The sequence below is a fragment of the Antedon mediterranea genome, chromosome 6 (assembly GCF_964355755.1).
Source record: "Antedon mediterranea chromosome 6, ecAntMedi1.1, whole genome shotgun sequence".
In the NCBI taxonomy this organism is placed as follows: Eukaryota; Metazoa; Echinodermata; class Crinoidea; order Comatulida; family Antedonidae; genus Antedon; species Antedon mediterranea.
In genome coordinates this window covers 5,763,270-5,788,589 of record NC_092675.1, presented here as the reverse complement: position 1 = coordinate 5,788,589, position 25,320 = coordinate 5,763,270, and the positions used below count along the sequence as shown (strand labels likewise).

The 25,320-nt window shown below is 32.5% G+C and overlaps 1 protein-coding gene across 1 annotated transcript; it reads left to right on the top strand.

Annotated features, from left to right (window-relative positions):
• The first annotated feature begins 15 nt into the window (after positions 1-15).
• LOC140051884 (uncharacterized) lies at positions 16-25,062 on the top strand. Its single transcript, XM_072097216.1, has 9 exons — positions 16-3,195; positions 3,724-3,910; positions 4,304-5,204; positions 5,385-6,597; positions 6,871-7,215; positions 7,306-7,786; positions 7,976-9,252; positions 9,357-9,457; positions 24,768-25,062. The coding sequence occupies exons 1-9, from the start codon at positions 16-18 to the stop codon at positions 25,060-25,062; spliced, it is 7,980 nt and encodes a 2,659-aa protein (XP_071953317.1).
• Positions 25,063-25,320: the final 258 nt, after the last annotated feature.

Sequence of the window (25,320 nt, the reverse complement as noted above, 5' to 3'; positions counted from 1 at the left end):
TTGATTATCTTTACAATGATAATTTATTTGTGTAAGAATGTGAATAAAGAAGTTACAAGTAAAAAGCAGATTTTTGTCAATACAACTGGTAATGTTAATAATGGAGTTATGGATAAGACAGCAGAATTTAAAATAGTTGTTAATGACATCTTGGACCTACTTGATGAATGCTGTTCAACTGAGAATGTCAAAGACGACAGAAATGATGATACAGGTAATGTCAATTGTGAATTTATGAAAGATACAACTGAATTTAAAGGAATAATTGATGATATCATAAACATATTATCTTATGGTACAGAGGTCACTTCAGAGTTTGATGATACATGCGATTTCTGTAATATTGAAGTGAAAGTAGACGACAATTGCATAACATGTGACTGTTGTAGTCAATATTTTCATGTGAAATGTGTAAGAGATGTTTTTGAAGACAAACTATGTAATTCCAGGGTAATTTGGATTTGTTCAATGTGTGGGAATAGTAATTTTGTTAATAACATGTTGGGTGAAATAGGTATTCCCTGTCATTTCAATAGATATACGATTCTAGAACCTGATGAATCTGTCACTGCAGACTTTCCAGAATTAACGAAAAATAAAGAAAAACGTTGTAATAATGCCAAATTAAAATGTCAACAAACAGGAAGTGAAGATTTACTTGGTAGTGATTGGATGAGAGTAAGATCAAAGAAAAGAACCGACAACAAAAAAAAAAGATGTAAAAATAGAGGAAATAAGAAAAGGAGAAAGCCCGTTATAAATGGTATAAGTTTAGAACCAGGTGTAAAATATATTGGCAAAGGTGTAAAAGATTTCTATGAAAGACGAAATAATAACAAAATGGAATGGAATATGAATACAAATACTTACAGAGAATACAACAAAGAAAATTCTAAAACGAATGTATTGGGAAATTCACAAACAATATTTGACGACAGTGGTAGGCCTATGTGTGATGTTTTGAAAAATACAAAAGTAACAAACGGAATACAACAACAATCAGGTGGTGGTTCGAAACGTTTACGAAATAACAAAGGTCGTTTTGTCAAAACTAAGAAGATTGATAACAAAAAAGCACAAGGTAATGTGAATTTAAAGAATGATTGCGATACTATGGAACGGTTTGGCAAAGATATAAAGAACATGGGTAATAATGACAATTCTGAAACGAAAACTGACGAGGATTTTAAAATAGAATGTACTGTAGAAAACGACAACACAGCGACTGAAGATGCGAAAACACAAAATAATAGCAAAATAAATGACAGAAGTAGAATAATTGATAGTAATGGTACAGATCATAAAAATCAAACATGTGCAAGTTGTGAATTTGAGGAAAATGAAGTATTCATAATTGATGACGGATGCAAAAAAGCAATGACTAAAAAAATTAGGTCCCATACTAAACCTAAATGTGACCAACATACTATCGATGTGGACATTGAAATTTTAACAAAAAATAATTTTTCGGAAGAATTGATAATCGATGATGTACCAAAACAAAAAAATACACGAAAAAGGCAGAAAACACAATCAATAAATGAATTACAAGTATATAATAGTAATGAAAATATAACTGTAGCACAGGGTAATTTTAATCAAGGGAATTATAGATTTGGCTTTGCAAGTGGTAAACAGTGTGTTGCAAATAGTCTTGTAGCTATTCTTTATTCTACAAAGAGGAATGGAAATGATTTTTACACCAAAGACCTTGATACAATATTGACTCTTGGAAACGAGTTGTACCGTTACATTCAGAAAGATTCCACTATGCACGAGGACCTTTTAATGATTTCTGAACTGCCGAAAGAATTGGATATCTTGGATAACACATTTGTAATATCTCCCAAAGAATCAGTTTTTGGCATAATAGATGGGAATCTCGAATTTATGGCTGAGTATGGAGCCTTGTCATTAAACCAAGCTCTTGAACAAGAATTACACCAACATGATGCATTTTTTATGAATTTCAACAGAAGCACATTTTCTATTATTAAACGTGTAAATGGTTTCCTTATATTTGATCCACATGCAAGAGATCGATTTGGTCGTGTTAGTGAGCATGGAAAGAGTATTTTACTTTACAGTACATCTTGGCAAGGTGTGTACGACTATTGTATAAGATTAGCAAGGTCAATGAACTGTAATTTACATGACACCGAGTTTGAACTGACTGGTGTAAATATTGAAAATAAGTCTATGATGTTATGTTCCGCTTCTGTGCTAGATGATAATTGTGAACAAAGCAACTTTGGAAATGTCGATGTTGATGAACCTAGTACGTCTTATCAATATAAATGTAGTACAGGATTACCAGACAAGAATATTGATTCTAACGTTAAAGGCAAAAAACATAATAAAGAAGGTCATGTCTCATCAAGTAATGGATGGCAAAGTGATAGTGATATTGAAATTGTTAATGTTCAGTATGAAAGAAGACCTGACGAGAATTTTAAATTTATTCCTATCTCAGAAGCACAAAAGAAAAACATGTGTAATGAAGTAGGCATTCATTGTGAACATACCGATATGAATTGTGGTATTAACAGAGCTAGTCAGATTGGACATCCTCTTCAAATTACGAATATTACAGGTGATGGTAATTGTTTTTATCGTGCAATTTCATACATTATTTCTGGTACTGAAGATAATCATTTTCTTTTAAGAAGAGCAATTACTAATCATTTATTGGAGACTGGTGACTTGTTTATTAATACATTTAGTCACGAGTATAGATCAGTTAAGGAATATGTGTTAAAAAAAAGAGTAATGGATAATGGAACGTGGGCATCCAATACTGAAATAAGTGCAATGGCAAACTTGCTTAATACAGATATTTATTCATTTAATGATCAACTTTTGACGTGGCAATTGTTTTCTGCTAAAAAGCCGGGAAGAATAGATGATGTTACAACTGACAATGGTATATATATTTTGTACACCATGAATGTGCATTTTAATGTAGTGGAATCTGTCAATGTTAGTCAAAATAATGTTCAGGAAACAACAGGAAAAGTTGATATGAACGTGACATCCCACAATAAACTGTCAAATACAGAGGCGAATTTTTCTGTAAAGAATTCTACAACAAAGAAACGAAAGCAAACGCGAAATGAAACTTGTGACACATTTGAAGATATAGAACCAAAACACAAACAGAGTAAAACTGTTGAAAGACCTTGTTCAGAAAGCAGAGTAAAAATATTGAGCAGAAAACGAAAACAATCTTATAGAATTAGAAAAGAAAGTGCTAAGAATCGACAGAGAATTAAACGGGAAAGAGAAGAAAAAAATAATTCAGAAGAAACAAATGAAATCGGAAACAAATATCAAAGTGATCCTGTATACAGAGAAAAAAAGAAACGTAAAGTAAAAGAGGCACAAAAAATGAAATATTGTGATGATGATGATTATAAATTCCAAAAAAGTAAAGATAACAGAAAAAGACAATACAAAATGTATAGATGTGATCCTGAATATAATGGTAAGGTACGAAATAAAGCTAGACATAACTACAACATTAATTTGCATTACCGAACAACCAAAAAAGCCACCAATTTGTTAAATTATAAATTTAATGAAAAGTATAGGCAAAATTTGAAAGAAACAAAGAAAAATAGATATAACAATGATACAATATTTAGACATAAAACTAGACAAAACAATAATCAAAGAAATAAGGAAAAGTATCACAATGATCTAACATTTCAACAAAACTTGAAGCAAAAATTAGCAGAGAAGTATTGTAATAATTCCAAATTCAGAGAAAATGTTACCCAAAAATTGGCAGAGAAGTATCGAAGTAATTTGAAATTTCGTCAAAACTGTAAGCAGAAATTGGCAGAGAAGTATCGGAATAATTTGAAATTTCGACAAAACTGTAAGCAGAAATTGGCAGAGAAGTATCGGAGTAATTTTAAATTTAGACAAAACTGTAAGCAGAAATTGGTAGAAAAGTATCGGAGTAATTTGAAATTTAGACAAAACTGTAAAGACAAATTGGCAGAGAAGTATCGGAGTAATTTGAAATTTAGACAAAACTGTAAACAAAAATTGGCTGAGAAATATCGAGGTAATTTAAAATTTCGTCAAAGGTGTAAGCAAAAGTGTAAGCAAAGATTTACAGAAAAGTATCATGGTGATGAAGGGTTCCGAAACAAAATCATGAATAAAAACATGAAGAATCGGGAAAAAATCAAAACAGAAAACACTAATTTTGAGATTGTTTTAGAAAACTTCAGGAGAACAGTTTCTCGTGGTCCTGAATATGTTTGTTGTGTATGCTTTAAATTGTTATTCAAAGATCAAGTTATGAAGTGCATCAAAGCTAAATACAAAAATAAGGCTTGTATAAATGAAAAGTATTTGCATCTTTGCAATAATGAATGTAATAAACCTTGTCAATTTGTCGAATCACCAAGATGTCGTTTATGGATTTGTTTCACATGCCACAGAAAAATGTTAAACGGGAAAGTTCCTGCAGAAGCCAATTCAAACAATTTACAACTACACGATATTCCTCCTGAGCTCAGGTGTTTAAATAATTTAGAGCAGCATTTAATTGGATTAAACATTCCTTTTATGAAATTAATGAATTTACCTAAAGGTGGACAGCATGGAGTACATGGACCTGTTGTATGTGTACCTTCAAATACTATTGAAACTGTTAAAATGCTGCCTAGACCACAGGTTGATGATCAATTAATATCCGTAAAATTGAAGCGAAAGTTGTCTTACAAAGGTTATTACAAATATAAATTTGTTAACACTGCCAATGTTATTCAAGCTCTTAAATATTTACAAGATCATAACAAGTGCTATTTTGATATAGCTATTAATGAAGAATGGCACAATTATTTATCTGAAGATAACATCGAAAGGGAAACTACTAATGAAAATGAAAACAATGAAGAAGAAGAAAAAGAAGAAGAAATAGAAGACCGATTATGTGGTGCTACCTTTGATACAAGTCTTCAACCTGTTGACAGGCGACAGAATTTGGTTGATGAATATTTTAATGACATAATTTGTTGTGCACCATGTGAAAATAATAGTCCTATTGCATTGTTAAGTAATAAAAGCAATGAAGCAAAATCATTTCCAGTGTTATTTCCAACAGGACAACCAACATTCCATGATACGAGAGATGTTAAAATAACACTTGGACGTTATTTTCACAATAGATTAATGCATATAGATAACAGGTTTGCACAAAATACAGAATTCATATTTTATGCTCAATCTTTATATGAACTTCAACAAATTTTATCAAGTATTTCCATTGCATTGCGAAAAGGGTCAAGTAAAAAAGATGATTTTAGCAAAGTTACTGTATCCGATTTAAAAAATGTTACCAAAATTCAGGAGATTTTAAAATCTGATAGGGGTTATAAATTTCTAAAACAAATTCGTGGAACTCCACCGTACTGGCAAGCTACACAAAAAGATATAATAGCAATGGTTAGACAGATTGGAAAACCAACATTCTTTCTTTCATTCTCAAGTGCTGATTTCCGTTGGAAAGAAATAATGACGACATTGCTAAGTCAGTCTGGAGACCAAAGAAACATTGAAGAATTAGAATGGGCAGATAAATGTAATTTGTTGAAATCAAATCCAGTGACTGTTGCCAGAATGTTTGATAAACGCTTTCATACTTTTTTGAAAAATGTAATTTTGTCTGAAGCACAGCCTATTGGTAAAGTCGTAGATTATTTTTACCGAATTGAATTTCAAATGAGAGGAAGTCCACATGTTCATATGTTAGTATGGGTTGAAAATGCTCCTATTTTTGGTACAGATAAAGATAATGAAGTTATTAATTTTGTTGATAAATATATTTCTTGTGCTGTGCCATGTGAAACTGTAGATCGTGAACTGAATGAAATTGTTAAAAGTGTGCAAATTCACAGTAAAAGACATTCTAAATCATGTAAAAAAAAGGGAACAAATTGCAGATTTAACTTTCCCAGACAACCTTCTGGAAATACATTTGTTATGAGACCTACAATTGTGGATAAAGACAATGATGATAATGATGACAATAAACAAGCAATGGAGCTGTTAACCTCAGTAAAAGATGCTGTGACTAATGAAGAAACATATAAAAATGCAATAGAACTTTTCCAAAGTTTAGGTATTACACAGAGTGCATTTGAGAAAGCAAATAATTGTGTAGCTACTGAGGAAAAAATAGTTATAAAGAGAAACCCTCAAGATGTGTGGGTAAATCAATATAATCCTTCCTTATTGAGAGCATGGAATGCTAATATGGATATTCAATATATTACAAATGTATATGCATGTATAATTTACGTTATAGGATATATGTCAAAATCTGAACGTGAAATGGGTTTACTGTTAAATCATGCAGCATCAGAAGTAAAAGAAGGCAATGAAGATGCTAGGCAAAGTTTGCGAAAACTTGGTAATGTTTATATGAATAATCGAGAAGTGTCTGCACAAGAAAGTATTTATCGTGTTTGTAGTTTAAGATTAAAAGAATGTTCAAGGAAAGTTGAATTTATCCCAGTAGGACCTAATCCTGTCAGAATGAGTTTACCACTAAGTGTAATTAAAAACAAAGAAGATGATGATGTAAGTGCATGGTTGCCAAATAAGATCGACAAATATAAAGCTCGACCTAATAGTTCTGAATTTAATAAAATGTGCCTTGCAAAATTTTGTTCGGAATATAGAATATTGAGTTCATCAGAAATGAAAGGAAACAAACAAAAAAATAATGTATTTCAGTTAAAAAAACAGTTGGGATTCATCCAAAAAAGAACACGAACTAGTAATGCTATAGTAAGATACCCTCGATTTCCAATGGATACAGCACCTGAGAAATATTTTTTGAGTATACTTCAGTTATTTCTACCATTTCGAAAAGATGAACAGTTAAAACCTCCAAATTTTGAAACGTACGAACAATTTCATGAGGAAGGATGTGTGAAATTATGTGACTGTCAATTACAAACGGTAAAGTCAATAGTTCATGGAAACATGGAACAATATGAAAAAAGTGCTGATGATGTTGAAGAAGCACAGGAATGTTTATCAAAATTTGGACCACAAGAAGATGCATGGAGTTTATTATGTCCAGAAAGCGAAAAAGAAAGGTTAGACAACCCAAAGCCAAATGTAGAGGTTGATGATGAAGAAGATGAATTTTTCATTCCAGATTTTGGAATTCAAAAAAATCATACATCTAAAGTAGAGTCTAATTCATCTAATATTCCAAGACCAGAATTGAACAAAATGATTCGATCTTTAAATGAAAAACAACAACATATATTTTATAAGACAAGACAATGGTGTTTAGACAAAGCTAATGGTAAAAAACCTGAAGCATTTTACACTTTCATAACTGGTGGCGCTGGTACAGGAAAAAGTCATTTGGTAAACTGTATTTATAATGAAGCGACACGTATTCTTGGAAAAATTATGGAAAATCCCGATGATTTGTCAATATTGAAATTAGCTCCTACAGGAATCGCAGCATATAATATTAAAGGCCAAACAATTCATAGCGCTTTGTCTATCCCGATTAATATTTCACTTCCGTATCAACCACTTGGAGAAGAAAAAATAAGTGCACTTCGTAATCAGTTGTGTCAGTTGCAAATTGTTATTATAGATGAAATATCAATGGTAAATCAAAGGTTACTTTGGTATATCCACGGAAGATTAAGGCAAATAAAACAAGTACGCAACGATAGTCCATTTGGTAACATTTCAGTAATTGCTGTTGGTGATTTTTATCAGTTACCCCCAGTGATGGGCAGTTCGTTATATAAAGACACATTGGAAAGCTCACTGTGGTTAGATAACTTTAAGCAAGTACAGTTAGACCAAATCATGAGACAAAAAGAAGATAAAGAATTTGCTTTATTGTTAAACAAATTGCGTACAAAAGAAAAACATGATTGTTTGTCTGATAACGATTTATTTGTTTTAAAATCACGTGAAACAGGGGAAGAATGTGAAGATGCTGTTCATATTTACCCACGCAATAAACAAGTTGATGAATGGAATAAAAAAATGTTGCACAAAACCTGTACAGACATTGTATGCATTGAAGCAGAAGATAGTGTAGTAAACGCCAAGAAACAGAGCAAAATTTGTGACAAACCTCGGAATTCACGTCAAACTAGTTTACTAAATTATTTGTGGATTGCACTTAATGCCAGAGTGATGTTGATTAAAAATGTAGATGTTAAAAAAGGCTTAACGAATGGATGTATGGGACATGTTTATGAAATAGTCAAACCCAATAATAACGCCAAACCAGTAACTATTAAAGTAAAGTTTGATAATAATAGCATCGGTGTTCAGGCAATTGAAATGTTTAAAGAATCTATGGGGAATAAATATAGTCGAAAACAATTTCCTCTCAAATTAGCATATGCATGCACAGTTCATAAAGTCCAAGGATTGACAATGAATGAAGCAGTAGTTTGCCTTAACAGTACCTTTGCACCTGGACAAGCATACGTAGCCCTCAGTCGTGTTACTTCAATATCTGGACTTACTATTGAACATCTTAATCCTAATCTGATTTATTGTGATCCAAACATAAAGAAATGCTTAAATAATATGGATTCATATGTACAATGTGAAAAACAAGGTCATGATTCGGATTCTAAATTTTCAATAATGTTACATAACATTCAAGGACTTAAACAGCATTTTGCTGATCTTCAGTGCAATGATTTGTTTATGAATTCTAGTATCATATGTCTGACTGAAACGTGGTTGAATAAAGATGACGATGTTTTTGAAGTAAATATTGAGCCGTATAAATTGTATCACCAAACAAGGTATGATTCGTATTCTAATAGAAATGATCTGAGTTCCAAAATGAAAAATCAGGCTCATGGCGGCGTTGCAGTGTATACCAAAAACAAGTTTTCAAGCAGATTAAACATACCTAATTATGATATAGAAGCAGTTTCATTTTTAATAACAAGTCCAATTTCAGTTTCCGTGTCAGTAATTTATCGACCCCCAAGCTATGATATTAATCAATTCTGTCAAAATTTGAGAAACTATTTGGAAGAGTTACAAAAAGTGAGTACAAAATGTATTGTAATGGGTGATTTTAACGAAAATCTTTTCAAACAATCTTCCAGAGTGAATAATTTAATGTCAGAGAATGAATACCGACAACATGTTACATGTTCCACCACTGAAAACAATACATTGATTGATCATGTTTATAGCAAAGGTCTTGATTCAGTACAGGCTGAAGTAATTCCAATTTATTATAGCTATCATGAAGCCATTCAAATTAAATTTTAATTGCAGCAATACCTTTTAAGTATTTGAATTATATTTCTGTAAAAACTTTTTAGGAATTGAAAAAAGAACTGGATACAAATAAAAAAAAACAATTTGATAAAAACAAGCTGAAAATCATTATGACTCTCTATGCCCAAGAGGCAGCGAGTAATCAGTAACTTCAACCCATGTCATTCTCCTGTATAGGAAAAACAATATCTGGTGTCTAAACACATTTCAATCTTGTTTTTATGTGAGTTATATTATTATAGATATTGTTCTGAATTTGAATATGCAATGTTGCAATCTCTGTGCACATAATAATCGTTCAATATCTACCAGTATTCAAGTAATGTTAAAAATAAAAAGTAACATTTCACAGAAGAAGAAAATACGTTTTGTTTTATACCATTACCTATACTTCATTAGGTCTATACATAATTTCAGTTGTATATTTGTTTTTTTTTTATATTATTTTTTTAATCTATCCAGGTCCACATGAAATTACTAATACAGTAATTTACTCATTTGGAAGAATAATCAATTTATTATCTATGCAAGAGGGGCAGCGAATAATCTGTAACTTCAACCCATGTCATTCTCCTGTATAGGAAAAACAATATCTGGTGTCTAAACACATTTTAATTTTGTTTTTATTTCAGTTATATTATTATAAATATTGTTCTGAATTTGAATATTCTGTGCACATAATAATCTTTCAATATCTACCGGTATTCAAGTAATGTTAAAAATAAAAAGTTGCATTTTACAAAAGAAAAAAATACGTTTTGTTTTATACGATTACCAATACTTCATTAGGTCTATACATAATTTCAGTTTTATAATTGTTTTTTATATTATTTTTTCTATCTATCCAGGTCCACATGAAATTATTAATACAGTAATTTACTCATTTGGAAGAATAATCAGTTCATTATCTATGCAACAGGAGCAGCAAATAATCTGTAACTTCAACCCATGTCATTCTCCTGTATAGGAGAAACAATATCTGGTGAGTAAACACATTTTAATCTTGTTTTTATGTTAGTTATATTATTATAGATATTGTTCTGAATTTGAATATGCAATGTTGTAATCTCTGCACATAATAATCTTTCAATATTTACCGGTATTCAAGTAATGTTAAAAATAAAAAGTTACATTTTACAGAAGTAGAAAATACGTTTTGTTTTATACGATTACCAATACTTCATTAGGTATATACATAATTTCAGTTGCATAGTTGTTTTTTATTTTATTTTTTCTATCTATCCAGATTCACAGTAATTTACTCATTTGCAAGAATAATCAAGTTATTTTGTTTTGCTTTTTAGGTGTTTAATAGAATGGTTTCATCTCTTCAACTATAATAGGATCCGAATATTTAGGCAGTCATCAATGCAGTCATTCGCTCTTTCATAGCAATTGTCTAAACGCGGCAAATGATTAAATTATTAATTATATTAATGATTGTTAAAAAATAAGAATCTTCTATAAATAGATTAATAAATATGCGTTTAATTAATCCACAAATTAACATGTATATAATGTAGGTAATGTAATGTAAAATTACTGATCACCAAATAAACTACTGTAGTATAAACAGCCTACTATAATTTTGAAAATTGTGTACAATTTGCATTAACCAATGAAAGCTTTTATAAATGCATACATTTTATACTTATTATTTGTTTAAAATAAAATATTATTTTTAACAGTTATGGTGTGATGATATTAGTTTTATTAGAACTATTATATCTATTGAAGCAAGTTTCACTGTAACTTAAACTCAATTAGATCAAAACACTGAATAATAATAACAATTTATTGTCTCCTCTGCTCTGTAATTCTTTAACTGGTTGTACTGTAGAGTACATTATGGTGTATAGCAGAGCTGAAATCACGGGAATAATATTGTTTGATGTTATAAAAAAAACATAAAGGCATGTCCATTTTCGAAAAGTAATTCATCTCAACGAGAACATAACAAATTTAATTTAAAAAGAAAATTTGCCACTACGACTGAGATATACGTAATATGTTGAAGTGATGAATTATGACAAAAATACATGAAAATCCTACCTTTCTAAATACCTTTCCAATTACTGGCCATAGCATCATCTCATAGCATGACCCATAGAATGACTTCACAGCATCCAATAGGACAATTTTGTCTGAGCTGCAACATGTTTACATTTTCAGGAAATTCAGGCACATAAAAGTGAGAGGCGCGGTCATTTAAAAACGATGAACTTTTACTGAATTGTGTCTATTTTGAATCATACGTCTAGATATACAGTGAAGCACAGAAACAATTACGAGGCCCATATTTTATTCACATTTTTTAAATGATGACATCATAAAAATGAAACATGAAGATAAAAATTTAAAACCATAGTTATCTAAAAAATTATCTAAATAATTACATTCTAAAAAGGTAAATAATTTTGGCCACGTAAAATTAACATGCGCGTTTTTTTAAACACGACAAACTTTTACGAGAAATGAAAATCCGACTTTTTAAAATTTAACTGGCCATATGAAGAAAAAAAGAAATCAGATAGAAAAAATGAATATGAATCTATATCTAAAATTCATCAGCTCGTCAATCTTATGACAAATTTATACAATCTTATGTTGACCAGAATTAGAGATACGCTGCCAACAAAATTCGTGGAAAGAAAGAAGAATATAAAAAAAAGATTTGAACTCCTCACTATGGACGAGTAAGGTTATCCACCGCGTAAACGCTACGTGCACATCATACGTTAGAATATTGCGCACAGAAAAACGATTATGCCATTGAAAAAAATGTTAGTGCGCTCTCTATTTTGTGTCACGTCAAAGTATATACAGTATACACTATATACTGTAAACGTACTACATACAGTTCAGGATAGGTGAAAATAAGTGACCAAAGTTATTGACGCTTTTGAACATGATGACGTCATCACAATTTTAAAAATTGTAAATCATGCGAAAGGTAATTGATTGAGTTAGACAATATAAAAAAATGAGGGGAAATGGAATACGGATAAGTGGAGATACGCTCTATTAAATGTGACGAGCTATGACGAAAGAGACAAAAATCCTATATTTCATATTCGAGTGGCCAAACAATGACGTCACAACGTCCGGTTAGTCATATCAATGCATGATTCGAGAAATAAAACTCATCAACTTCCAGAATATGTAATTTTAAAAAAGTTCACCGCGTAGTTTAAAATTTATGACTGTTTGAAAAAAGGCATAATTTTGACAAATTTTTGAACTTTTTCATCAAAAACGCGCGCAAATTGTTCAATTTTACGTGCTCGTATGACGTGATTTTAAGTCGAAATTGATTGAAAATTGGTAAATTTACTAGAAAAGGCTGAAAAAACAAAAATCAAGCAAAAAAGAGATGTTTTTGCACTACGTGCGCACGCGCGCGTAAAAAAATTGCGCACGCGTGGGAATTTTTGAAATGCTCAAAATGACATGAAACGCGTAGAAAGTTGATTAGAAATTGATTTTTCGCATTTTGAAATTTTAAACGCGCGTGCGCGCGTAACTTTTTGTGAAACATGCCATTTTTAATCCATAGAAAGTTTGCGCTTGATATAACTTAAACTTTCACCAAGTTTCAATACAAAATTACTTTTGGTTTTTATTCTATGATCAATCATTGAAATTCATAAAATTGCGCGTAACTTGCGCTGCGCAACTCCAAAATCGTCCAAAAGCTTGGCTGCACATCTATAGCTATAGGTCAACGTTATGACAAAGTTATACAATCTTATGTTGGCCAGAAGATAGAGATATGCTGCGAACAAAATTCGGGGAAAGAAAGAAGAATAACATAGAAAAAAAAAAAAAAAAAAAAAAAAGATCCTGACAATAACAAGGGGTTATCCGCCAAGTGCGGATAACCAAAAAAAAAAAAAAAAAAAAAAAAAAAAAAAGATCCTGACAATAACAAGGGGTTATCCGCCAAGTGCGGATAACCAATAATACAGGAAAAAAATTTGATGAAACAGGACGATTACAAGGAGTTATCCGCTACTAAGCGGATAACTAACTAGACATGAAACTCGTCACTTTGACGAGTTAGTTATCCGCACCACGACAAACGCCACGTGCACGTCATACGTTGGAATATTGCACACAGATAAAGATTATGGCATTATGACAAGAACTGAAGAATATGATATGCTGTTAGTGCTGAATTCTGTCAATTTTGTGTCATATAGTATACATGCAAACACTACAGTATAATCTGCATACATATTACATACAGTGTAGAAAAGGTGAAATTACGGGACCCGCCATTTATTCCAATTTTTAACATGGCGACGGTATCAAAATGAAACGCTTAGATAGCAATTTCATAAGGAAATTATCTCAGCAACAACATATTAACGTGTAGAAGAAATTTGAATATGTGAAATATTGATGCGCGCTGTTTAAATGTAATGAACTATGACGCAAAAGATCAAAATACGACTTTTTTAAGTCAAATGGCCATATGATGACGTCACAACATCCGATTGGCAAAATGTTCACATGAATTCGTATCTACAATCCAATAGCTTCCAGAAAACGTTTTAATCGTAATTATCACAATTTATTCTTACGAGCTATAACAGATTAAAATTTATTGTATAGATGAATTTAATGACCCACTTAATTTAAATTGTTAGGCATGATGACGTCATAAAAATTAAAATATTTTAACTCATGCGTAAGATAGTTGATTGACCTAGACAATATTAAAATCTCGGAGAAAAAGGAATACAGATAAGCGTGATGCGCTCCATTGAATGTGATGAGCAATAACGAAAGAGACAAAAATCCTATATTTTACATTCGTGTGGCCATACGATAACGTCAAAATGTCCGGTAAGCCATATTGATTCATGATCCGATATCTACAACTCATCAACTTCCAGAATATGTAATTAAAACAAAGTTCACCTCGTAGTTTAGAATCTATGACTTTTTTAAAAAAGGCATTATTTTGAAGAATTTTTGAACTTTTTCATTAAAAATGCGCGCAAATTGTACAATTCGACGTGCTCGTATGACGTAATTTTAAGTCGAAATTGTTAAAAAATTGGTAAAATTACTATAAAAGGCTGGAAAAACATAATTCATGCAAAAAAAACATGTCTGTAGCGCTACGTGCGCACCGCGCGTGTAAAATTTTTCGCGCGCGTGGGAATTTTTGACATGCTCAAAATGTCATGATCAGTGTAGAAAGTTGATTAGAAATTAATTTTGCGCATTTTGAAATTTTAAATGCGCGTGCGCGCGCAACTTCTTGTAAAACACGCCATTTTTAATCCACAAAAAGTTTGCCCTTGATATGACTTAAATTTTCACTAAGTGTCAAAACAAAATTATGCTTGGTTTTTAGTCTATGATCAATCATAAAAAATCATAAAATCGCGCGTAAGTCACGTTGCGCAACTCTGACGTCATTCAAAAATAGGAGGTGCACAACTTCACGTAAATGTCCATATGCAGACAAAGTTATGAAATGTTATGTTTACAAGTTTTTGAGATACGTGAGCCACAAAAATGAGGGAGAAAGAAAGAAGAAGAAAACTAGACATGTAACTCGTCACTTTGACGAGTTAGTTATCCGCACGACAAACGCCACGTGCACGTCATACGTTGGAATATTCCACACAGAAAAAGATTATGGCATTATGACCTGAACTGATGAATATGATATGTTGTTAGTGCTGAATTCTGTCAATTTTGTGTCATATAGTATATAGTACAAACAGTATAATCTGTATATATATTATATACAGTGTAGAATAGGTGAAATTACGGGACCCGCCATTTATTTCAATTTTTAACATGGAGACGGTATCAAAATGAAACACTAAGGTAGCAATTTCGGAAGGAAATTATCTCGGCAACAACATATTAATGTGTAGAAGAAATTTAAATACGTAAAATATTGATGCGCGCTCTTTTAAATGTAATGAATTATGACGCAAAAGATGAAAATACGACTTTTTTTATTTAACTGGCCATATGATGACGTCACAACATCCGATTGGCAAAATTTTCACATGATTTCCTATCTACAATCAAATAGCTTCTAGAAAACGTTTTAATCGTGATTATCAGATTTTATTCTTACGAGCTATAACAGATTAAAATTTAATGTAAAGATGAAATTAATGCCACACGTAATTTAAATTTTTAGGCATGATGACGTGACAAAAATTAAAAATATTTTAACTCATGCGAAAGATAGTTGATTGACCTACACAATATTAAAATCGGGGTGAAAATGGAAAACGAATAAGTGGAGAAGCGCTCTATTAAATGTGATGAGCTATGACGAAAGATACAAAAATCCTAAATTGTATATTCGCGTGGCCACACGATGACGTCACAATGTCCGGTTAGCCATATTAATACATGATCCGATATCTACAACTCATTATCTTCCAGAAAATGTCATCCACAAAAAGTTGACCGTGCAGTTTAGAAATTACGACTGTTTAAAAAAAGGCATAATTTTGACGAATTTTTGAACTTGTTCATCAAAAACGCGCCCAAATTGTCCAATTCGACGTGCTCGTATGACGTAACTTTAAGTCGAAATTGTTTAAAAGTTGGTAAAATTACTAGAAAAGGCTGGAAAAACATAAATCACGCGAAAAAATTATATTTTCAACGCTACGTGCGCACCGCACACGTAAAAATTTGCGCACGCGTGGGAATTTTTGACATGCTTAAAATGACATGAAACGCGTAGAAAGTTGATTATAAATTAATTTTGCGCATTTTGAAATTTTAAATGCGCGTGCGCGCGTAACTTTGTGTAAAACACGCAATTTTTTTTCAACAGAAAGTTAGCGCATGATATAAATTAAACTTTTGATAAGTTTCAATTTAAAATGTTATTTGGTTTTTGACCTATGTTAAATATGTGAAATTCATAAAATCGCGCGTAAGTCATGTTGCGCAACTCTGACATAATTCAAAAATAGGAGGTGCACAACTTCACGTGAATGCCCTCATGCTGACAAAGTTATAACATGTTATGTTCACAAGTTTTTGAGATACGCGAGACACAAAAATGGGGGAGAAGGAAAGAAAAAAAAAAAGTAACAGGACAGTTACAAGGAGTTATCCGCTCAATGCGGATAACTAAAAAAGTAACAGGACGATTACAAGGAGTTATCCGCTGAATGCGGATAACTAATAATACAGAAAAACTAGATTTGAACTCGTCACTTTGACGAGTTCGGGTTATCCGTACAAACGCAACATGCACATACGTTTAAAATATATGAACGCCGACAATTATTATGCCTTCCTATTACATGATTTAAATACGTTTACAGTGCTGAATTGTACCTATTTTGTAGCATACAACATATTACAGTATTTACAGAATACACTGTAGTATATGTTATATACAGTGTAGCATAGACGAAATTACGAAACCCATCTTTTAAATCCAATTATTAACACGATGACGTCATCAAATTGACATAAAGATAACTATTTTAGAAGATAATTATCTAAATAATTACATTAATACAAATTTGAAGAATTTTGGGCACGTAAAAGTGACATGAGCTCTCGTTTAAACGCAATGAAATTTTACGCAAGAAATGAAAATATGACTTTTTGAATTCAACTGGCCATATGATAACGTCAGGACATCAGATAGACAAAATTTGTATATTAATTCATATCTACAATCCAACAACTTCTATAATAAGTTTTAATCATGCGCGTCACTTTTTATTCTGACGAGTTATAACAGATTGAAGTTTACTGTAAAGATGAAAAGAAGTGACCCACGTTATTTACATTTTTAGACATGATGACGTCATAAAAATAAAAATATTTTTAACTCATGCGAAAGATAGTTTATTGACAGAGACAATAATAAAATCTCGGAGGAAATTGAATACGTATAAGCGAGATGCGCTCTGTTGAATGTGATGAGCAATAACAAAAGAGACAAAAATCCTATATTTTACATTCGTGTGGCCATACGATGACGTCATAACATCCGAGAGGTAAAAATTCTGCATGAATTCATATCTACAATTTATCTTCTTACATAATAAGTAAAAAAAATTGGGGGTCACCTTCGATCCTGAAGAGCTATAATAGATTAAAAATAAGCATAATTTTGACAATATTTTGTCACTTTTGCAACTAAAATGCGCGCAAATGGTCTAAATCAACGTGTTCGTATGACATCATTTTAATTTGAAATGATGTCAATCTTTTTTAAAATGACTACGAAAGACTGTAAAATTATAATTCAAGAGAAAAACACATGATTTTCATGCTCCGTGCGCACCTTACGCGTAATTTTTTTTGCGCGCGTGGGAATTTTTGACATGCTCAAAATGTCATGATCAGCGTAGAAAGTTGATTAGAAATTAATTTTGCGCATTTTGAAATTTTAAATGCGCGTGCGCGCGTAACTTCTTGTGAAACATGCCATTTTTAATCCATAGAAAGTTTGCCCTTGATATGACTTAAATTTTTACCAAGTGTCAATACAAAATGACTTTTATTTTTTATCCTGTGATCAATCATAGAAATTCATACAATCGCGCGTAAGTCATGTTGCGCAACTCTGACGTCATTCAAAATATGGAGGTGCACAACTTCAGGTAAATGTCCATATGATGACAAAGTTATATATATGATATAGTCACAAGCAATAGGGGATATGCTGTAGACAAAAATCCGGGAAAGAAAGAAGAACTAGACATGAAACTCGTCACTTTGACGAGTTAGTTATCCGCTCGACAAACGCCACGTGCACGTCATACGTTAGAATATTGCACACAGAAAAATATTAAGGCATTATGACCTGAACTGAAGAATATGATATGTTGTTATTTCTGAATTCTGTTATTTTGTGTCATATACATAGTATACACGGTACAATCTGTATACATATCACAAACAGTGTAAAATAGGTGAAATTACGGGACCCGTATTTTATTGTAATTTTTAAAATCTTGACGGTTTCAAAATGAAATGCAAAAGTAGAAATTTCAGAATGAAATTATCTCAGCAACAACATATTAACGTGTAGTAGAAATTTGAATACGTGAAATATTGATGCGCGTTCTTTTAAATGTAATGAAATATAACGCAAAAGATGAAAATACGACTTTTTGTATTTAACTGGCCATATGATGACGTCACAACATTCGATTGGCACAATTTTTACATGATTTTGTATCTACAATACAATAGCTTCCTGAAAACGTTTTAATCGTGATTATCTCATTTTATTCTTACGAGCTATAACAGATTAAAATTTACTGTAAAGATGAAATTAATGACCAACGTAATTTAAATTTTTAGGCATGATGACGTTAAAAAAATTAAAAATTTTTTAATTCATGCAAAAGATAGTTGATTGACCTAGAATATATTAAAATCGGGATGAAAATCGACTACGAATAAGTGGAGATGCGCTCTATTAAATGTGATGAGCTATGACGAAAGAGACAAAAATCCTATATTTTATATTCGCGTGGCCATACGATGACGTCACAATGTCCGGTTAGCCATATTAATGCATGATTCGATATCTACAACTCATCAACTTCCAGAATATGTAATTAAAAAAAAGTTCTCCATGTAGTTTAGAATCTATGACTGTTTAAAAATAGGCATAATTTTGACGAATTTTTAAACTTTTTCATCAGAAACGCGTGCAAATTATTTAATTCGACGTGCTCGTATGACGTAATTTTAAGTCGAAATTGTTTAAAAGTTGGTAACATTACTATAAAAGGCTGAAAAAACATAAATCACGCGAAAAAAGCATGTTTTTAACGCTACGTGTGCACCGCGTGCGTAAAAAGTTTCGCGCGCGTGGGAATTTTTGACATGCTCAAAATGACATGAAACGCATAGAAAGTTGATTAGAAGTTGATTTTTCGCACTCTAAAATTTTAAACGTGCGTGCGCGCGTAACTTTTTGTGAAAGATGCTATTTTTAATCCATAGAAAGTTTGCGCTTGATGTGACTTAAATTTTCACAAAGTGTCAAAACAAAATTATGTTTGGTTTTCAGTCTATGATCAATCATTGAAATTCATAAAATCACGCGTAAGTCACGTTGCGCAACTCTGACGTCATTCAAAAATAGGAGGTGCACAAGTTCACGTAAATGTCGATATGTTGACAAAGTTACGATATGTTCTGTTTACACGTTTTAGAGAAACGCGACGCACAAAAATGACGGAAGGAAATAAGTATAATACAGAAAAAAAAAAAAAATATGATGAAACAGGACGATTACAAGGAGTTATCCGCTACTAAGCGGATAACTAATAACAAAGAAGATGAAAAAGATATTTACAATCACAAGGGTTATCCTGCAACTAAGTTGCGGATAACCAAAAATGTTGATCTCATACAATAACAAGGAGTTATCCGCTTGGTATACCAAGCGGATAACTAAAAAGCAATATCTTTACAGTAGAGTAGTAAAATATCTCCGATGTTCTTAATGATAACTATTGTTATCATCAACATCATGCCCATTATGCTGTAAATTCCACATTTTAAATGTATTATGTTTATGTAAAATAATCATTAATGTGTGGAAATTAATTAAAACAAAACAAAACAAACAGAAAAAAAATATATGTGACGACCAACAGATTTAATTAATAATGACTTGGTATTAGATAGTGGCTCTCTAAGATTATGTCTTATGTTATAAGATTACTTATACCATAAAATGAACATTTATGGTCACAGTTCCTGAAAAATAAACACATTTAATCACACATCAATATTTGTCAATCTGTACTGTCTCTGTTGACACTCCACTACAAACATGATAAAAATATAGTAGATAAACATGAAGTGACAATAGACACTAAGATAAGTAACAGTTTTAATGGAGCTACTGTATCAGGTGTAATTTTGGTGGCTATTATGATTGAGTTGTACGATTTCTTTTTATTACACTTGCTGAAAGTTGTACTTTTGTGTAAATTGACAGTGTAAACACACATTTTTAATTTTCTCACTAGGCTATCGCTCTATGTTAGGCCTAGCCTATTGTTATTGTTAAAAATATTTTTTTTTGTGATCATTTTTTATTAGTGACAGATCTCTAAAAGGACGAAAGCAGTTATTTTGTAACTTGACCAGCAGATGCACGTATAAATGTAGTTGTGCAGTTTAACAACACTATAAAATCAAAACTAACAGCCTTTTTCAAATGAAACATATTTGCTTCATGTCAAGGGTCATCTTCCTGTATCATCAGCAACATTTTGAACATTTGTATTTTCGCGCGTACGCGCGCATTGAAAGTTTAAATTGCTCAAAATCAATTTCAACTTTCTACACGTTTAAGGACATTTTAAGCATTTTACATTTTTCACAAAATGTCGCGTCACGCACGCGCTTTTACGTACTTACCTCTCACGCAGCTTAGACAGACCGTTTTGCACTTGTTGTTTTGTATACCTTTTATGATAAGTTCCTTTCATTTTTGACGAATTATGAATGTAAACACGTGCACGTCAAACTTTTTAAATCGTGCGCTTTAAAATGGGTATTATATGCAAATTTGTGTAAAAATATGCCTATTTTACAAGATAAAAGATACAAGATAACTTTGTTGTCAAAATTGGTAACAATTTCGAGATTTGTTTTGTACCTGAGTAGAATAAATAATACGATGTGATAACTATATAAATAAATACAAATGATACAAGTGGACTATCTTGAAAAGTTTTTGTTAAATAAATTGCATGCTATGTACATTGGTGAAAATCCGAAACGGTTTGTGGATATTTTTTTCTGTGTCAGTCTAACCCTTCCTGATCTACTTATAATGATGTCTGAATGTAATGGGTGTGATGGGTCTTGCATAATTGTGTCAAATTTCTGAAGTATGAATGTATTAAACATTTCATCTAAAGGTTTCACTTCTACACCGATAACTCTGCTGGCCTTATTTACTAATCTCTGAATTTGACTTTTACTGTTTACATTGATATGAGAAAACCAAACAATAATACAGTACTATAAGAAATGATTGATTGAACAACAGAGGAATAAAACATATGAATGAGATGAGAACTAACATTAAACCGTTTCATTTTGTATATAAAGTACATTCTCTTATTATTTTCAATCAATTATAGCTCCCCGGAATGGCTGGTGACACCTATTTTTTTGTAGATATGAATTCATGTGAAATTTAGACCGTAAGTATGTTATGACATCATCATATGGCGGATTTTTATCTCTGTCGACACAGTTCGTTGTGGTGCACCCTACTGTAGACTAAGCCAGCTAATAAATAGCATGTGCATGTTACGATGCGTTGCACGATATCCTAATAACTCGTCACCGTGACGAGTTCAAATCTAGTTTCTTTTGATTCATTTTAAATTGTTACCTTTTTTCTAATAATTTGAACGAAAAGTATTCTGGGTGATTTATTTATTGTAAATATAATTAATAACTACATCAATTTATTTTTATCTTTTGTGGTTAACCACCTCCTTTATTCATTCAATGTTACATAAGCAACAATTACATAATCTCTAAGCATTTTCTACAATTGTTTCGTTATTTTTTTAAAATCAAAGAGCTGCATAGGCAGGATATAGACAAAAATCAAGATCAAATAAGTTAAAACTGCCTCAATATATATTTATTTATTGAATATCTTTCTAAGGTTTACTTTAAACGACGTCTTCCTCTTGGCAATTGTTTTGGTTATCGTCTATCAAACGTTCTTTATCTAATTTATTCTTATTTTGCTTTAAAAATTTATAAGCCCGATCTTTTCTGTATGACCATACTTGACCAAATATTATGAGTGCTCCAACAATTATAATTATTCCTATGCCAATATATAATATATTTACTGGTTCTACAGATTTTGTAGGATCAGTTATGTTTGACGCCTTCAGATTGGTTGTTTTTAGCAAATGGGGCCTAGATGTCCATGTCATAGTAGGCCTGTTAAGTGACCCAATCCTTCAAATTGTGATAACATTCTGAAACTTTGCACAGTTATTCATTAGGGTGTCAAAAATATGAAATGGAAGGTTGCACAAAATTTGGTCAGGGGAAAGCCGCCATTTTGGATTTCAAAATGGCGGACCCAAATTGTTCACTTTTCAGGTATATCTCTGCTAAATAGGCACCTAGAGTTCTGAATTTAGGTGCAAATTATATGGTAATGGGGTCACCAAACATATTAGTATAACTAACATTTTAATTGCATGGCGGCCATTTTGGATTTCAAAATGGCGGACTTCAAATTTTCACTTTTTAGGTATATCTCTGCTAAAGAGGCACCTAGAGTTCTGATTTTAGGTGCAAATTATATGGTAGTGGGGTCACCAAACATACTGGTATAACTAACATTTTGATTCCATGGCGGCCATGTTGGATTTCAAAATGGCGGATTTCAAATTTTCATTTTTCAGGCATATCTCTGCTAAAAAGGCACCTAGAGTTCTGATTTTAGGTGCAAATTATATGTTAATGGGGTCACCAAACATATTGGTATAACTAACATTTTGATTGCATGGCGGCCATTTTGGATTTCAAAATGGCGGACTTCAAATTTTCACTTTTCAGGTATCTCTGCTAAAAAGGTACACAGAGTTCTGATTTTAGGTGCCAATTATATGGTAATGGGTAACCAAACATATTGGTATTTAACTGACATTTTTATTGCATGGCGGCCATTTTGAATTTCAAAATGGCGAACTCAAAATGTTTCAGTACGGTACCTACAGTTAAAATTTTAGGTACAAAGTATAATATAGTATTGAGGTCAACAAACATATTGGTATAACGTCTTTGATTGCATGGCGGCCATTTTGAATGTAGCTCAACCCGTACTGGCTTTACACTATTTGTTTATGTTCATAATTACATGCATTTAACACGGACACTTATTGTAGATCACATTTTCCCTGGCAACCACACAGCTCTGTACATCGTAAATCACTCTTTCTGCATTTACAGCATCCAAGATCACAGTCGGTGTGTCTACAGCGAATTAAAACCTTTGTGACATCTGAAAGTTCTGGCAATGAACTCCAAGCTGGACTAAATTTGTTGCCGTCCTTCCTCTATCCCCAGTTCGCTGGGTCCTGTTCAACCCTGAATGCATCTAGACAGTCGTACCACTTCCTGGCTTCCGTTTCACAAGTTCTCTTAATGCCGCAGATGTTGGGGGATATTTTCAATAGTCTTTCTCTTGTTGTAAAAAGATATCGTCTTGCATCATTAAATGTTCTGCAGTAGACATAGTTACAACAAACTGTTCTAGATAATCTGTGTCTGTTTCACTAACATGCCCTACAGACAATGACATCCTCTCAAAAACTGGAGTCATACATGGCATCTTTTTCAAAGTCTCGTTAAATGTAGCTTTACCTTTTCCTTAAACAGATGAAGTTCTATCACAACCGCTAATGGTATGAAAGAACAAGTAAGCGGCTGATGCTTGTGATCCAAGAGAAGAAGCAATCTCGTGTATTGGGATGTACTTCAAGTGCTTCCCCACTCCAAACTCGATCCGAAGCTCGTGGATGCCAGGTATTCTGTGGAAAGCTGACAACAACATCACTGTGTACAGTCTTGACAATGCGTGGAAAATTTCAGCGGCAAGTTTAACGTGAACAAACATACGTTCATCTGCCTCTTCTATGTTACATGGCATCAGCGATTGTATATTTACTGGTTTGTTACAGCTCTGTCTCCCAAAGACCCTACAAACATTCCGTGATTTGTGCCAATGTTCTCTACTACTTCAGTTACAATAAATGAAAACAACTCTGATTTGTTGTCATCAAATCTAAAAAATGTGGTCCAATTGTTGGGCAAGCTCCTGCTGGCTTTAACGACCCTCCTTACACCAGAGACGCGGTTTGAACGCGTACCAGACTTTAAACTGTCTTCGAATCATTGGGCCTGAGCATATTGATTATTGCTGGTCCATCTAACACCTTGGCAGCAACTAATGGTGCTTCATTTTGTCGTACAATCATATATAGACCATCAACTTCGATCAGTGACGTGACCAGATTTGGTTTTCGATAGATACTTTAACGACGGCTTAAAGTCTAGTACGCGCTAGTACGCGTTCAAACCTCTGGTGTAAGGAGGGGCGTCAAAGCCAGTGGGAACATGCCCAACAATTGGACCACATATTCGAGATATGATGACAACAAATCAGAGTTGTTTCATTAATTGTAACTGAAGTAGTAGAGAACATTGACACAAATCACGGAATGTTTGTAGGGTCTCTGAGAGCGATACAGAGCTGTAACAAACCAGTCTGTAAATATAAAACCGCTGATGCCATGTAACATAGAAGAGGCAGATGAACGTATGTTTGTTCATGTTTAACATGCCGCTAAAATTTGTCCGCGCATTCTTGTCAAGACTGTAGACAGTGATGTTGTTATTTCATTGTCAACTTTCCACAGAATACCTGGCATCCACAAGCTTTGGATCGAGTTTGGAGTGGGGAAGCACTTGAAGTATATCTCAATACACAAGATTACTTCTCTTGGATCACAAGCATCAGCCGCTTACTTGTTCTTTCATTCCTTTAGCAGTTCTGATACAACTTCATCTGTTCAAGGAAAGGAATTTGAGACGATGTCATTGTCTGTAGGGGATGTTAGTGACACAGATTATCTAGAACAGTTTGTTGTAACTATGTACAGTAGAAAGAAGGTAAATGATGCAAGACGATATCTTTTTACTACAGACTATTGAAAATATCCCCCCCCCCCCCAACATCTGCGGCATTAAGAGAACATGTGAAACGGTCTTTTCTACAAGCCAGAAAGTGGTACAACTGTCTACTAGATGCATTCAGGGTTGAACAGGACCCAGCAAACTGGGGATGGAGGAAGGACGGCAACAAATTTAGTCCAGTTTGGAGTTCATTGCCGGAACTTTCAGATGTCACAAATCGCTGTGACACACCGACTGTGATCTTGGACTTGGACACTGTAAATGCAGAAAGAGTGA